A 17305-nucleotide genomic window follows, 5' to 3' on the forward strand; every position below is an offset into this window, starting at 1 on the left:
GACAAGAGCTCATGAGAAACTCCCCAGGTCATCACATACCATCCTAGTCATTAATTTCTCATTGTCCTGACTGCACACCACGCAGCTGACTAAATGTCTGTAGTGCTAAAAATATATCTCACATCCTACTACAGTATGTGACACCTGACATGAACAGAATGCTGAGGAAGGCTCACTTGGCGTCTCATTTCAAAACCATTTACACTCCTCTCCCTTTATTATTCCTATTCATTTCCAGTTCTCACGCTGTTGAAAGGCAAACTATTTAACCTACAGTGTGCCCGACACTTGACATCTATAAATCATAACATCCAGTCATTGCTGCATTCATGCCCAGAAGTCTTACTTTTATGATTCATTGAAAGGGCAGGAGAATGGTCGTTTCAGCTGCGGAACATCGCTTTTCAATGACCAGCTGCAGCTGAAGTGGCATTCGACCCATTCCTCTACTGCGTGTGTCTTAAGAGGGTCCGGATGGTAACCTAACCACTTCCTGTATGCCACCTAAAGAGAAAATCAGTCCACAGCTTGATTTCTTGCATGAAGAAATGGCAACACTCCTGTAATGTGTTACTGAGGCAGAAAATCTCTGGTTATCTTAAAGTAGCTCACAGGGCAGAAGTGACAACAGTGACTGAAATCTGTGAACAATCCAACTTTTCTAGGCACAAAATTCGCTGATAACATCATATCCACGCACACTTTCATTCATGCCCCACAGTGTGGCACAGTCAAGTGTGGGTAATGTGATATCGTGCTTCTGGAACAGACCCTTAGCAAGCAGATGGCTGGCTATTCAAAAATGTCTGGATGCTGGAACCCCAAGCAAAAGCAGAGAAAAGAGGAGATTGAGGTTCAAGGCTTGGCTTTGTCGCCACAAGAATCTTTGCAAAGGTTGCATATGAAATGTGCTCTCAAACATTTGACCCTTTTCAAATATAATTTGTGAAGGTACCTTATTCTCCAATGAGACCAGGAGAAAGACTATTCGGTGAGGATGAGAAGCTTTGATTTCGATCAATTCTTAAACTTCTCATTCAAGATAAAATCTGACAGCTGTTATAAAAGAGGCAAACCAGCTGCTGAACTGAACTCCATCTTCCTTTTTGAGCCGTTTCAACTAAATCAAGAACACACCCAGAGTGAAGGCCTTACTGACTTCAGACTCACATGGCAGGCTCACACACTGCTGGGTCATCAGGTGCAACACAGAGGCTGATCTTGTGAGGGCCAAGCCTCACCTACAGTAGTCTCTGAACAGCTGAAATCATAGCACATGACTGTCTCTAAACATGCACACCCTCTATGACAGGAAGCATTTCAACATTCTCTGCTAAGGCTTAAACTTGCTATGATGCTTTGTCTTGAAATTCACAGAAAATAAATGAAGAGGGCCAACTTCAAAAAGCTGTTTCATTCTACCTCATATTTCGCCATGAGCAGTGTAAACAAACACTATCTATCATCACTCATCACTGATATCCATTCCAGATTATAGTAGGACCACACATCAAAAATCCACTGAACTCTTGTTAAGTTCAACAGACACTGTCAAAACAGATCATTTCTGTTTTCTAAAGCAGGCACTAAATAGGCAGCTGTGTATGTCCAGCAGGTGAAGAAGGCATTTGACATTTGGCTCAAACAGACAGCTCACACACATTCCTGTATCAGCTGACAAAAGAGTGTGTGCACCGGGTGTGTGTGGGGCCTGAAGCTCTCCCCATAGTCCTATCGCTACTGTATATCCATTGTAGTATGTGGTCTCGTCTGTGCGTCTGGGGGAAACCGGCATGTAAGATTATAGACTATCTTGATAAATATGGTTGAAAAAGCTCCAGATGTTTAGACTGTGAGGGTTTTTTTTACACCCAATTAAAAGCAGAACTTAGCAACCATTTCAGATTTTTCAGCATAATACTACTGTAGCTCGGAAATATTAAGATCTTGTGTTATTCAAGCAAAACTGATGTGAAAAGCAAATTATTTTTTGCACATGGCCGCTTACAATGAATGGACCACAAAGTCTACCTATTCCTAAATGTTTCATTTTAACAACAGATGGTCTTGAACTTACCTGTTGGGTCAGTAAATAGGGTGAATCAGCTGTCCATGATGTTGATTGAAATAGAGCCTCACATCCACGGCAACAAGCAGAAAGTGATGAGATCCAGCTCCACTTTACGATACTGGTAGTTTTCCCCCAAAAGCCGGCGCAATTTGGGGAAAGTTACAGTTCTGCAAATAGAAACAAAACTCCGAGTCCTAAAAGTGTGTGTGCGTGTGTGTCTGTGGGTGGGTGTGTTCCCCTCACAGGCGGTCTCTGTTGTTTGGCGGTGAGCGCACAGGACAGGCAGGTCTCTACATCTGAGGGGGTTTGAACAACAGCCAGCGCAGCGGACTGCTGAGACAAGTCTCAGTGAGTCTCAGACTCAGTGAGTCTCGGTGAATCACACAGCAGGAGGCAGGAAGCGTAACGGTGACGCCTTCAAAATACAGCCCCAAACTGTAACACTGTAGCAGTAAGGGTGTAACTGAGAAAACCAAGGTTACACTATGGAAATATTATCCATTAATTATATTGCTAACAGTATTTAATCAATATCATATCATATTACATCATATGATACATAATAACTGGCTATATTATATTATATTATATTATATTATATTATATTATATTATATTATATTATATTATTCACCAAATGTTGGACCTTCCAGACACGTGTGTATTTATTCTATAATTTAAACCCCTTCAATACACACTTAACTAATTATGTGACTTGTGAAACCAGTTGACTGCACCAGTGATGATGGTTTAGGTCTGTCCGATGAAAGGGGGTAAACACTTATATGTAAATAAACAGACTGTTTTGTGTTTTATATTTGTAATTAATTCAGACTGTACAGATCTGTTTTCATGTTGGCATTAAATGGATCGTTTTCTGTTGATCAAAAGAGCCACATTAGATCTACTGTGATTCAATGTGTGCCTGTTTGACACTGTCATCTCTTTACTATCCCACAGTATCCTCGATACCCTAACAAGACAATACGCTCAAGGCGCATACAAAGTAATAAACAAACAAAAGACTGCATTATTTTTTATCCAAACAAATTGGCCATTGAGTATTGAAATACAATGACTGTATTACATACAGCTACCACAGCTAAAGCATTGTGCTTTTATTTGGAAATTTCTACTCAGACATGTTGCTGTGTTGCTGCTGGCTTGAAACTGAAGCTGTGGCTTTGTGCAATGGGACCAGTTCATACTGCAGACTTCTTGCAGTTTGGCACGCTGGATTCATTGTTGAAACATGAACAAGATTAAAACTTGATCCCGAGTGTGATCATTTCTCAAAAGTGCTTTTCAAAACTTACAACACATATCGAAAAATGTGTTTGTGCATGTTCACAGCTCTACAATGTTTCTGATTATAGCAGAAGGTTGTTTGTTTGAACATGCTAGTTTCAATAACGGGTTCAAATTCTAATCATCATTACTTTTTATAACCATATCCAATCATATATTCATTTATGTCTTTACACAATACTGTATGTAGCCTATTCATAACTACAGTTTGTTGTCAATGACAGTCATTTTGCTCTGTTGTGGCAGACAAGTGAGAACATTTTTTTATTTATCTATATGACTAAACACCAGTTTTATAATCCTTCAAGACGGAAATGAACAATGTCTAGAGTCATAACGCTTCTCTGGGCCCACCAGAATGACGTGTGACTGCCCTCTGCTGGTCAAAGGTTGATTTGTCTCTCAAATATGATATTCAAAGATATTATATAATATACAAACAATGAAAGTTCTGTCTATCTATCTATCTATCTATCTATCTATCTATCTATCTATCTATCTATCTATCTATCTATCTATCTATCCATCTATCTGTAAATAGGTTACATTCTCAAGCTCTACACCTCTAAAAAAAAAACAAAACAAAACAAAAAAACAGTATTTCAGTATCAAATTTATTTATTTATTTATTTATTTATTTATTTATTCCAACACAGATAATACAGGGAGTGTCAGGTAAGTGTCATATTTGTATAACACATTTTATAAGGCCAATTCAAGGTGCTTTACATAATCTTAAAAGAAACACAAGTTAAGAACAGAGACATAAATACAGGGTAGGTAAAGCTATAAGGGCAGGATGCTAATGAGAAGTATGTGAGATTCAGTCAAAGGCCTAGGAGTATAGCTCCTCCCTGTGTTTACCTTTTATGACACTAGACGACCTTTGTTGTCAGTCTGTATCATGGCTATAAAGTGGACAAAGCAAATTAAAAATGTCATCCCAGTTTTGTTTGACTAAGATGAGTCCCTAACTCCTGATATGAAATGTTGGTGATATGCACACATTACGCTCTCAGTTGTTCACCAGTTAACGACTGAAATCAGCTTTGTCAAAGTCAAACTTTCTGCTCAAATGTCAAAGTTTCCAGAGTTTCCAAATAAATCGTGGCCATAAACATTTACTTTCCTTTAGGATCTACAGTACTCACTGGCTTTCTGGAACAGTGTTTGGCTGTGAAAACATGATTTACTTTCACAATGGAACTCCTGCAACAACAATGTAGAGAGCAGGACGGAGGAGTTTGACCACAGTCCATATCCTGTGATAGGATATATTCACCCTGACATGTGAATGGCCCGAATAATATTCATCTACATGGTACAGTCCACTGACATCTGATCAGTAGCACAAACAGGTAGAATAATTTTTCCTTACTGTATATCAATATGCAGGATTTCTGATTCTTTCTACATATAGTGCCTTTGTGTCATTTGTCGTCACCATAGGAGACTTACTGTGATTGTGCCACTGCTACTGAGTTCACAGTAAACTTTTCTCTGGCTAATTTTTATGTTTGTATTGTTATATGCTTTAATATTGTAATTTTATTTTGTAATGTCTGTCTACTTTGTACATATGACCTCTATTTCATGTCTGTCCGCCAACAAGGATCCCTTCTCTGTTGGATGGAGGGCATCATATCCTGTAAAGCCCTTAGAGGTAAATTTATGATTTGTAATTTTTGTCTAAATAAAATGGACTTACTTTAAGAGCTTTTTCCTGTGTTTCCAATAGGAAATATGTCTGTAAGTTTATGATGACCTTATTGTATTTTTAATGTACTTTTTTTGCATTACCAATGATATCACGGTACCAGAGATGAAAAGTAAGTACATTTACTCAAGTATTATACTTCAGTACAATGTTGAGATACTTCTATTTCACTTGAATACGTCCATTGTATGTACTTTACTTTTACTCTGCATTTCAAGCTTTTTACTCTACTACATTCATCTGCACAGCTATAGTTACTACTTACCTTTTAATTTAAGATTTTACAGTTAAAAAAAGCTTATGACACGCTTATTAAATACATTGCTATAGATTGAATCAGGGGCTCCCAACATTTACATAATTACATAATTACATAATTACATAATTACATAATTACATAAGTGTACATTACTCAGGGCTCCAGCCTCTTGATCACATTTCAGATGTATATGAGTTGTTTTAGACGTTCTACCAAAGACATTTACCGTTACCTCAGATAGTTTGATTTAAATAACTGCTTTAGGCCCAATATTTCACAAAGAAGCAAAGTCTCATTCCAAAAAATGAAAACACATTTTTGCAGTAGAATTTATTTTTAGTATCATTAATCATCTCATGACCCCACAAATATATTTTGTGACTCACTGGAGGTGCCTGACCCCTATGTTGGGAACCCCTTAATTAAACTACCAAATATATAAAGCACCTCCACCAGCTACAGCAGTAAAAATCTTACTTGCAGTATGTGCTGATGCATTAGTATCAGTATTATTAGTATAAGGATGTGAACAGTATGAACTATCAAATAATGTCAAATAGCCTATACAAATAAATCCGTCACAGGGGCCATTTACTTTTAGTTTTAACACCTTATGTCCATTCAGCTGCTAATCATAATAGTAGCCTAATACTTTTTTTTTAAATTGTTGTATTTGGTAGCCAACCTTTACTATTTTGTTATTTAACAGCACAGGTCAGATGGCAGGATGTTTTTGACAGCCGATGGTGTGACAGCTCAGCCATGTGACGGGGGGCAGGCTGTGGAGAAACGGGGGCGGGTCCTTGCTCTGTTCTTACCTTTACTGCTACCTCACCTGTCAGGTTAAAACTTCAGGGCTGTAAATGTTTTATGACTGAAAAACGCGCCAGTATACTAAACAGCACCATGGAGTCGCCTGTGAAGGATTCCTCCGTCAGACCGGGTTTTCAGAGAGTGGAGATCCAGAAAACGACATGGGACGTCCCGGAGAGATACACGGCGCTGCGGTCGGTCGGCTCCGGTGCTTACGGGACAGTTTGGTGAGTTTACCCGGGCAGGGCATCAGGTATACTGGGGAAGAAAGTGCGGCAGAGTTTGTGTCAGTTGTTTGTCCAGCAAAATGCAAGGTAAGGTTTGTGCCTTTTTCTTTAATAATCCTATAAAAAAAATGTGTAATCCTGTTACCGGGACGGTAATTAACCTATAGCCTATAATTAACCGTAGAACTGCCATAAAATATTCAACATAGAAACAAAAAATTATGACAGTATAGGATGTATTTGTTCCCTGTTTTATACTGATGGTGAATCCCAGTTTAGGGTAAAACTGCCCCTTAGGCTATGAGTATTTTCATGTCATAAAACACATTAAGGCTTAGCCTATATAAAAAAATATCCACCTCTAACATATTGATAAAGCAGTAGTAGGCTAGAACTGATAAACATGATAAAAATGACTAGGTGTGTGGTAATATTTATTTTTCATTCATTTCATTTACATTTCATTTCAACATTGCTCAGTGTTCAAAGGTGCTCACCATCAATATTTAAATGCTTTGCATCACAAATGATTTTCTATAGGCTGTCTAGATTCATGTAGGCCTTAAATCTGCATTCCACCGTCAGACTATGCTGCATGCCGTCCAAGAGGCCTAGATTACTCTGACATCTGCTAACAGAAGCACTATTGTCCGCCTGAGGCAAGTCAACAAGTCAATGCAGGTCCTCCAATACGACAAGAATCTTCTCCACCAACATAGAGCAACCCCCACCTACAGGAACACAAGATATCTAATGATAAGCCACTGACTGACAGTGACTGACTGACATGAGCTTATTACAGTTTTAATGGTATTTGGTCAGTATATAGTTAGATGTTGGCCAACAGAGGGGACATCGACCCTGAGCAAGTTGGATTTCTTTTCTATAAGAACAGCAGGAATTTTAGTAAACAAATCCAATCCACCAGTGAACCACCACAATGTGTCTTTTCACTTTACAAACTCAAACAAAAACTCCAAATAATCCTTAACAAATTATTCTCAATGTCCTGCAAAGTCTCAATGCGGAACACATATTATATACAGTATTACACGATTACAACAGTGCTGAAACAATATATAGATTAATCTATCAGTCATCTGTCAGAAACATAATTTGCCAAACTAAACAATTAACTGATTAACAGAAAAAAAGTAACTATATGAGCCATTTCATAAGCACATCGATCAGCCTGCTGTGGGTCTTGTCTCTGATACTGGGTGTGTTCCCACTTATGAAGCTCCGCCATGGACCAGAAGACCAAGGAGAAGGTGGCCATCAAGAAGTTGTATCGGCCCTTCCAGTCCCTCATTCACGCCAAACGGGCCTACAGGGAACTCAGGCTGCTTCGCCACATACAGCATGAAAATGTAAGACCTTGAGTAAAGGATCCAGTCTATTTGTTCAACCCTTATTCAACCAGGCAGGTAAATCTAAAGCATCAACTAAAGAAAAAGATCTTAATGTGTTATAAATTACAATAACTGACTCTCCTATATAAAGTCACCACTATCAAAGTGGCTCAGTAAACTAAGATCTGTGCTAGCTGGTGTAGGTTTAATCTTGCTCACAGTTTTCCATTTTTCTTCTCCCTCTTTAAAGAAAAGTAGATTTTGAGGATAAGCAAACTTTGTTGACCGTTCAACAAAAGCCCATAATCTTATCCATGCTCCTGGCCAAGCTAGGAGTGTTGTGTATTGTTTGAACCCTCATGGTTTAGTATTTTCGGTGGAAACCTTTGAAGAACTACACACACTTACATCACCCTCTAACCCCTATTTCTTGGCTAATTTTTGCAAGGCACTGAATTCAATGAGATTCAACATTAAATGAAAGTGTGCCATTTGGAGACATATCAACAAAAGATTTGTAATCTCTTTTATATCTTATATCTTTATATCTGTTGTTGCTTTCTGTTTTATTTAGAATAAATAGAGGAACTGGCTTTTTTTTTAGCATGAGCTCAAACTTCATTATCAGAAAATCCAAGGACAATAATGGACGCATGATCTGATATAGATATGATCTCTGTCTGATGACTGTGTAGCACCAAAGAGGCTGACTGTACTTTAGAAACAGAGTTGCAGGACCCACAGAAACATGACTTTTACACCACAGGTCACTCCAGGGTTATGCAGTGTCAATTTGCGCTCCATGTGACCTCTTTAGAAATGTAGAGTGTGTGTGTAAGTGTTTCTGTGTATTAACAGACAAACTGAGACAAATATTTTGGGTTAACCACGGTCTTTGCCACATGTTTCCTTAAAGGTGATTTGCCTCCTTGACGTCTTCACACCTGATTCCTCGCCGGAAAAATTCCAAACCTTGTGAGTTGGGAGTCAGGAACCACATTCTTCTGCTAGCTGTTGCAGCTTGTTGAGACCCTGTGTTCTCCTGTGTGCAAGAGCAAGCTTATTCATGTTTGTTTTGGCTGCTTTTTGCAGTTGTATTTCATCACCATAGCAACAAGTACTTTTATGGATTATTGTAGTCATCCACAGTATTTAGACCTAAACTTTACAGTATGTTTCTTAACTATTTATATATTTTTGTTTATCTTCTCTCTCTTGCTGTTTCTCTCTCTTGCTCTTCTTCTCTAGTTATATGGTAATGCCGTTCGTAGCCCAGGATCTGGGCCACATTATGAAAAAGCGGAGATTAACTGATCGCATCATCACATACCTGTTCTACCAGCTTCTAAGAGGACTCAAGGTAAGTGTGTATTTATTTACTTGACTGTAATATGACAGGATGTTTTATTTGAAGCCCATAGTGCCACTGACATAAAACATTTGCTGGAAATACATTTTTTTAAACTGATGTGTAGGCCTGGTATATAATAAAACTAGAAAAGGTCATATTTTCTGAGAAAAAAAATTGAAGTGTGCTCGCAGCTAAAGATTTGCAGTTGAAACATTTGAAATAGTTGAAATACAGGAAGAAGTGGCAGTCGAAATACAAATAGTGAAAGAAATTGAAGTGGCAGTTAAAATGGAAATGCTAAAAGAAGCTGAAGTTTCAGTTTAAGTATAAGCACTGAATGAAGTTGAAGTGTTAATTTAAGGGTTAGTGCCAAGTGAAGTTGAAGTATCAGCTGAAGTGAAAATGCTGAAATTAGTTGAAGATTGAGAGGAATTTAAATTGTCAAAGTGTGATAGATTGAGTTGGAAGTGTAAGCTGAAGTGTAATCACTAAGAGCAGACAAAGCAGCTGAAATGTCAGCTGAAGAGTACGAGATGAAAGCAGCAGAAATAGTTCCCAGAGATAACTGAAGCGTTTGCACTCAAAATAATTGAAGTGTCAGTTGGTATGTAAGCAGCGACAGCAGTTAAAATGTCAGTTGCATGAGCATTAAATGTGTCAATTAAAAGTTTAGTTTCATTATTGTGTTTTAAATTAAATAATTAACGTGTTATTTCATAGAATTTCCAAATGGATTAGCAAAAGGATTTTTAAAATGCCCCCAAAAAAAACCCAAAAAGTGAATATTTCACTTATATTTACCAGGTGGGCACAAACACAACTCCAAATGAATGCTAATGTTGTTCTGTATCTGCTGGATGTGTAAATAGGTGCTAACATGCTAACATGTTAACATTGCTAACATGTTCGCCATATCAATTTTATAAGGAGATATGCCAACATTGTATTTAAGGCTTGTTGCACTGCTCTCAAGTGGACAAAATGTATTAATGGAGGTTTGGATAAGTAATTTAAGTATGTAAAATTATAAGGTTCAGATATCCAGCAGTCATGGAGCAATATTATCACTAATTAAGAGTTGTGTTTCTGTCAAAATGATGAAGTCAAATCAAATTTGCATTCTCCTTTAGCTCTGTTTTTGGTCTTTACCAACTCCTGAGAGAAGTATCTGGCTCTTTAGCTGCTAAATGCTCCACTATGTTCAATGTTTTTTTGTTTTTTTTAAATCTGCATGCTGTAGCTGAAAACAGCACTAGTGGTGAGGCGAGAGCGCTGAGAGCGAACCAAGGCAGTAAAGTTGCAGCCAGACAGCTAAACGATGATCTTACACTCGCTATAAAGCTCAGGAAAGTGGAGGGGAGCTGCAGAGTCGCTGATAATTCCCTGTTGGTTCATCACTACAAGGCACACCATTCACATTAGACATATTTGATACGTTGTCATTATAAAAAATATAGATTATAGCTGCTTTAACTTCTCTCATGCAGTCAATCTGCCAGACAGAGGGAGCTCTCAGTGGCAGGATGTTTTGAAATGATATAATTTAACTGTGAATTGAATCAACTGATTCTTATTCAAGCAATTTAAATAAGAAAAAAAAATGTATCAAATGTTTTATTTTGAACACTGAGAAAAGTCTTTAAGTATTCTGCTGACAAACTGCTGGATGCATATTAGATCATATCAATTCATTATCAAAGGAATTAGAAGTAAACAGCATGGCAGAGAAATGTGTCAGCATATCAAATGTAATGCTTTCAATGTAGGAACTATGAGTGCCGTTAATGGACAGAAGGTAAAATGTGGATGTTTGACTGCTTTACCCTTTATGCCTTGCCACTCAATGCTAGTCAATGTTTAACCAAGAGTGCTCAGTGGAAACAAAGGTAAAGCACGTTTTAAAATGGAAACAAAAATACTTTCTCCTAAATGTCCCTTTGTCTTTGAAGTCAGCTTCCTCCTTATCTTTGTGTGATTGTCATCTGTAAGTGCTCCTCTGTGCTGTGAGATCAATGCAGATTTGCTCTATGGGCTGGAAAATACACAAAACACAGCCCTCACAATTAGCTGCGGGTGGAGACTTTGTGGTGAATGTGATAATACTGTTTTTTTAAAATGCACGTACCATGAAGTTAACAGCAGGCCATAAGCCTCTCAGAGCATGTGGGTCAGCCCACTCTGATAAACAAACATTATTCTGCATGCTGTTTTATACTCTGTGCTTCAATCTCTGTTTTCCTTCTTTACAGTATATTCATTCTGCAGGGATCATTCATCGGGTTGGTATTTGAACATTTCATAACACATCACTTACTGCAGCCTTTGTGTATCACTCATAATCAGTATGTGTTTACTTCAGCAGTGCACTTAAAGGAATGGTTCACATTCATAGTTCATATCTGTCCACTAAATTTGAAGCTACAGCAGCTGGTTAGCTTAGCTTAGCATAAAGACTGGAAACAGGGGGTAACAGCTAGCCTGGCCCAAAGGTAACGAAATCCTCCTACCAGCACCTCTAAACCTCACTAATTAACATGTTATATCTTGTTTGGCTGGGTGCCGTAACTTCCTTGAGTCTCCACTTGCTGCCTAGTAACCTCACTGTGACAAAGAAGTCACTGTGTCTTTCCAGGAAAGAATTCCACATACATTGCCCCCCATAAAACCAGATTTTTCTACAGATTACAGTCTTCATGCTAAACTAAACTAACCATCGGCTGACTGTTTGTATGACATGACATGTCATCTAACTCTCAGCAAGAAGTCAAATAAACACATTTCCCAAAAAATGTCTAACTTTTTCATAGTGTATTTACTACAAGTCATGATGAAACTTCTTGTGGTTTGGTTTTAGGATCTGAAGCCTGGTAACCTTGCTGTGAACGAGAACTGTGAATTAAAGGTACGTTTTAAAAAAAAAAAATCAAAACCAAAAAACGTTGCATATCAGATTAATCAGGTCAAGATGATGATCAGTTTCACCTTTACATTTGATTAATTCACCTTTTATCCATGACTTAACAATGCTCAACACAGCTAACATTACAAGTGTATCGACATATAGAAAATGCAACAAAAGAATCTTGAAAAATCGATCATGGCTAAAATAGACATCATTTCATCTTCTCAGTGGTGAGCCTAACTGTAACTATTCTCAGATCCTGGACTTTGGCTTGGCAAGACAGACAGAGAGTGAAATGACTGGTTATGTTGTGACACGCTGGTACAGAGCACCAGAGGTCATATTCAACTGGATGCACTACAGTCAGACAGGTAAGATTATTACCTGCTGCCTTTAATACAAATAGTCATTTTCATTTGTTACAAATATAACAGCATATTGCAGTATGCTATGACAAAATATTACATTTTTGTTATTAAAATTCTCTCTCTGTTCCCCTCCCTCACAGTGGACGTTTGGTCAGCCGCCTGTATCCTGGCTGAGATGATTACTGGCAAGGTTCTTTTCCCTGGACATGACAGTATCCTCACACATCCTGCACACTGTACTGTAATAAAACTGTGTAGGCTTAGTTACAGTAGCCAGAAACTCATACTGAACCTGGCCTTTTTAATGTTTAAAATAAAGAATTCTTGAAAACACGTGCAGCGTTGTAAGGCTTAAAGGTGCACTCCGTTGATTTTACACATAGTCAGTTCGCTTGTCATTTGTCAGCCTGTGAAAACTGTTGTATAATATCTTCTGTGGCTCTTGAGGGAGCTTTTTAAAATCTAGGAAAACTACCCTGATGATTATTAAAGCCTGTTAAAGCCATGTTGAGTTGCATTATGGGAAATGTAGGATCCATATTTTTGGGGCTTGACCCATACTAAGGGCTAAAGTCATATCTTGGCTGCTTCAATTTTAAAATCTGATCTACAGTATACGATGTGTTCTGTGCATTCTGAGGCCTCTTTAACCAGCCTATTCAGGTATTGATCAGCTGAAGAAGATCCTTCGTCTGACAGGAACACCAGACTCCTCCCTGGTTCAGAAGATGCAGAGTAAAGATGTGAGTTATGTTACATGTGCAATGCCTTAATATTCTGGCTAACATGAGTATTTCTTAGCCTACCAGTTTTTTGCCTACCGTTGCAATTTGTGTCGTGTTGTGTTCTTAATCATAAGCTCTTGCATTGGAATAAAATATAACCATTATTTCCTGTTTTCCAGGCGCAATCATATGTTCAAGGTCTACCTCCGCAAAAGAAGAAAAACTTCAAAGAAGTCTTTCCGTCCATGGACGAAAAGGGTGCGCTGAGCTTCGTCTACTAGTTGACTACAAACTGAAATTGACATTACTTTTTATAAATTGAAAAATAATACAATTTCTTCTAACTTTACCTAATCATTTTGCATGTCTTTGCAACATTTTCTCTACCAAGGTGAATCATCATGGCCAAGATGCACCCAACTTCTCTATTAGAATTTTGACCTAGATTGTTGGGAGCAGTGTCACTTACATTATTATCCCCTGCTATAAATTATTAACTAATAGGAGGTTGAACTTGTATTGAAAGGACTTCTCAAATGTCTCAGCTCAATGGCCAAGGAGTGCATGACAAATTTTGAAAAACTGAAAAGTATTTTACTTCTTGATGCCTCCAGCTGTGGACCTGCTGGAGGGAATGTTGCTGCTTGATCCAGAGACAAGGCTGACAGCTAAGCAGGGACTATCCCAGCCCTTCCTGGCTGAGTATCATGAGCCAGAGAGCGAGCCAGACTCTGAGCCTTATGACGACTCCTTCGAGAGCATGGAGCTCGCTGTTGGGGAGTGGAAGAGTAAGTATGGCTGCGTAGACTGTTACAGTGAGGTTGTGAGTTTAACAATACAAATATGAAGCCTGAAACTTCTATATGTGTGATATAACTGAGAATAAATTTAGTATTTTTCATATAAGCATATTAGACAGATTGAATACTACGTAGTGAAGAGAGGTTTAGAATACAACTATAGAGGTAGTTTTATGGGAACTTTCTAATACTGCTTTCCTTTTTTTATCCAACCAGGTCTCATCCACATGGAGATCATGACCTTTGACCCTGACAACCCCAGTCAGACAGCCATGTAGGACATGGTGACATGCTGGCACCTCCCAGTGTTTGGTTTCAATACATACGCATACTGTAAATGTCAACAACAATGTCAGGTTAAGTAAAACAAATACAAAACAAAAGTAAAAACATATTTGGGCCTGAAAGACTTTCATATTTGATTTTTTGGTGCATTTGATATATATTGTAATTCAGATGCATGGTAACACTTTACTTTAAGTGCCCCTATTTAGCATTTATAATCAGTATAAAAACAGTTAATAAATGCAGTATAGTATATAATATAATGTAGTTGTAAGCAGATATAAGTATTTGTGAACAACTTGAACTCCTCCTGTGGACACACATAAGCTGAGGCTGGTATATAAACATAAGGAATGACAAAACACAATAATATAAAATATGTCTTCATAAGAGAAGTTATAATTGCAAAATACAACAAATAAAATTACCATATATCTGCTTAGAACTACATTATGGTGTGTTATAAATAATTTATTAAATGTTCATATACTGCTTATAAGTGGGACTTAAAGTTTTACCAAGTGTATTTTAATGAAGGGAGGTTTTACTTGGTATGGTGACCTGTACAGGACAAATGTCTAAGAAGTTAATGCTAGAAATAAGCTGTTTCTTCTGAAATATTTAGACTCTTGCATTGTTAAATGCTGTCATCTCTTTTCAAAAAGTACAAAATATTTCAACAAAAATAATCTTAACTCGAGGTTCAGTAAGTAGGTGGATGTTGAGTCTTTCAAAGGTCAACAATTAACTTTTACGCTCTACAAAATATTTGTTTTATTGACAACTAAAAAGCAGCTGTAAAGGAATGTGTGGATGTCACTTTGGAGAACAGACTCATGAACTGTGTGTGTGTGTGTGTGTGAGAGAGAGAGAGAGAGAGAGAGAGAGAGTGAGTGTACGTTGCTTTCCCTACTTGTCAAGAGATCGCTGTGGGGTCACCTTAACAGCTGGTGTAAAATGTTGACGTTACATAATATATTATACCCTGGCTCATGATGAAAAAAAAGCTTAGATAGCTACATTTATCTTACTTAGGACTACATGGACAGTAAGTGTATATATATTTTTTCCTATGTTTTGTGTTATATGATATTCACAATATGTAAAGGGTATGTAGTGTGGTAATTTGTTTTTGATCATTTTATCCTGATTGTTGGAACCCAGTCTCAATAAAATGTTTTTAAATAAACTTTTTTTTATGACATGTTGTGTTAAATGTTACTAATTTAAGGAGCATGACTAAATAATTGAATGGGCCCAGATGGAGACAAGTAACATAAATAAATAACATGTCATAGAAGTATTTCTCTATGTGGGTAGAGTAGCCAAAAACTTTATGGAAGTAAAAGTGCTGTTTATCATAAAAAGTATGGAAGTAGAAGTGAATGTAACTATAAATATAATTATTTGAGAGAGAGTACAAACAATTCAGCTGAAAAAAATAAATGTGAAAAATGTCATGAGTAGAAAAAGGGGGAAAAAGTTACAGAGACACTCCTGTCTTGTTCATGACTGACATTGTTTTGACAACAGATGATCTTCAACTACAGAAGACGACTTGAATATACACCCATATAGAGCTGCAACAATTAATCGATTAGTTGCCAACTATTAAATTAATTGCTGCCTATTTTAAAATTAATTATATTTTTTAAGAGGAAAATTTCCAAATTCTCTTTTTCCAGCTTGTCAAATGTGGATATTTTCTGGTTTCTTTAGTCCTCTATGATAATAAACTAAATATCTTTGGATTGTGGACTGTTGGTCAGGACAAAAGAAGACATTAAGGATGTCACCTTACACTGTGGGAAAGAGTTATTGACATTTCTCACAACTGAAGCCCACAACCGTAGTTGCAGCCCTACAACCGTATTTATAGTTAATTTGTTAAGAAACATCATGCCGTAGATACCAGGACAATTTTCCCAGTCTTCATATTGTAAGTGTGACCACAAAATATTATTCTCTGACCGTACCAGTCACTGTTTGTCTTCCATACTTAAGATATGACAAATCTATTAGCAAAGCAAAGATGAATGGACTGTGTAACTATAAGGCCTGAGCCCTTGGTTCAGGCATAAAACCACCACATCCAGTCAAATGAAGACAAGAAGAAAATCTGTCCACAGACACACAGAAGTGGTCAAATAAGTCTCTAATCTGACTGAAAACCTGCATTTAATAACATAATGACCTTTTGTATGCAAGACAGAGACAAACTAGTGAGATCCACTTAGATTCATCTGAATAAAGCACAGCAAATAATAAAACAGTGGCATTTATAGCTCACATAATCATAACAAGAACTTTAAAATACACATATTGAATGGGGGTGTGGCAATAGCAGAACTGTTTCTTATGCAAATAATATGAGGCCAAGAGTAAACTTTTCTGTACCAAGAATGATAAAATATAAAAATCTAGCTTGTAGTCACTAGAGGGCAGCATTAGATCACAGCATACAGTCTTTGAAGATGACACAGATGGGCCGATTGTGTTCTTATGGAAAACTGGTAAATGATTAAAACAATATTACTGTATGTGTGAACATATTTTAAACAATGATACATTTAAGATCAACACATTAGAAGTGTAAGAGTGGGATACCCAAGACTCAAGTTCTCACATCCATTGCATACAGTGTCATGGAGGACTGGCCAACACACGCAAGCAGATAACATTACACCATGTCTGAATGCAATCATGTAATTGTCTTGACATGTCTATCTTATTAAAGTAAAAGGAAAAGAAAAAGGGGTGGGGACACTTTTCCCTGGCAAAAAAGTGATCCCAGTTGGATGCCAAAAACCACAACATGCACATAAAACTAAAATCACAAAAATCAAGTCAAATTCCTTTTGAGCATACGTGTACATATTTGGAATAGAGATGTGCATATGTGTCATTTTCTTTAATTGGTTGAGAGCAGACGTCCGAAAGAGACGTCCTCTCCACATAGAATAAATTCCATTGAGCATTTTAGGTTTTTAACAGTTTAGTAATGATGTGAGCTTTATCTGTGTTAATTACAAAGGGTTTATTATTGTATGTCATATATGCATGTCACATATTTTCATTTTGTCTTGTTGGGTGAGTTTGCTTTTCTGTTAGCGTGTATGTTCTATAAT

At 37.3% G+C, this 17305-nt stretch overlaps 2 protein-coding genes across 4 annotated transcripts in view; one reads left to right on the plus strand and one right to left on the minus strand.

Moving 5' to 3' along the window:
- The window catches only part of LOC121895926 (plexin-B1-like), a 64197-nt gene extending 61790 nt beyond the window's left edge, over positions 1-2407 (minus strand). For all 3 annotated transcript variants that reach the window (XM_042409479.1, XM_042409482.1, XM_042409481.1), the window contains exon 1: positions 2078-2407. The gene's annotated coding sequence lies outside the window, so the exon portion shown is untranslated. The remainder of the gene's footprint in view (positions 1-2077) is intronic.
- Positions 2408-6190: 3783 nt separating this feature from the next.
- On the plus strand, positions 6191-15379 carry zgc:171775 (STKc_p38 domain-containing protein). The gene is made up of 12 exons (XM_042408957.1): positions 6191-6394; positions 7635-7764; positions 8663-8721; positions 8995-9106; positions 11347-11376; positions 11952-11999; positions 12256-12370; positions 12508-12579; positions 13031-13110; positions 13272-13350; positions 13707-13880; positions 14109-15379. The coding sequence occupies exons 1-12, from the start codon at positions 6225-6227 to the stop codon at positions 14168-14170; spliced, it is 1131 nt and encodes a 376-aa protein (XP_042264891.1). The 5' UTR covers positions 6191-6224; the 3' UTR covers positions 14171-15379.
- Positions 15380-17305: the final 1926 nt, after the last annotated feature.

Source organism: Thunnus maccoyii, chromosome 4 (assembly GCF_910596095.1).
Source record: "Thunnus maccoyii chromosome 4, fThuMac1.1, whole genome shotgun sequence".
NCBI lineage: Eukaryota > Metazoa > Chordata > Actinopteri > Scombriformes > Scombridae > Thunnus > Thunnus maccoyii.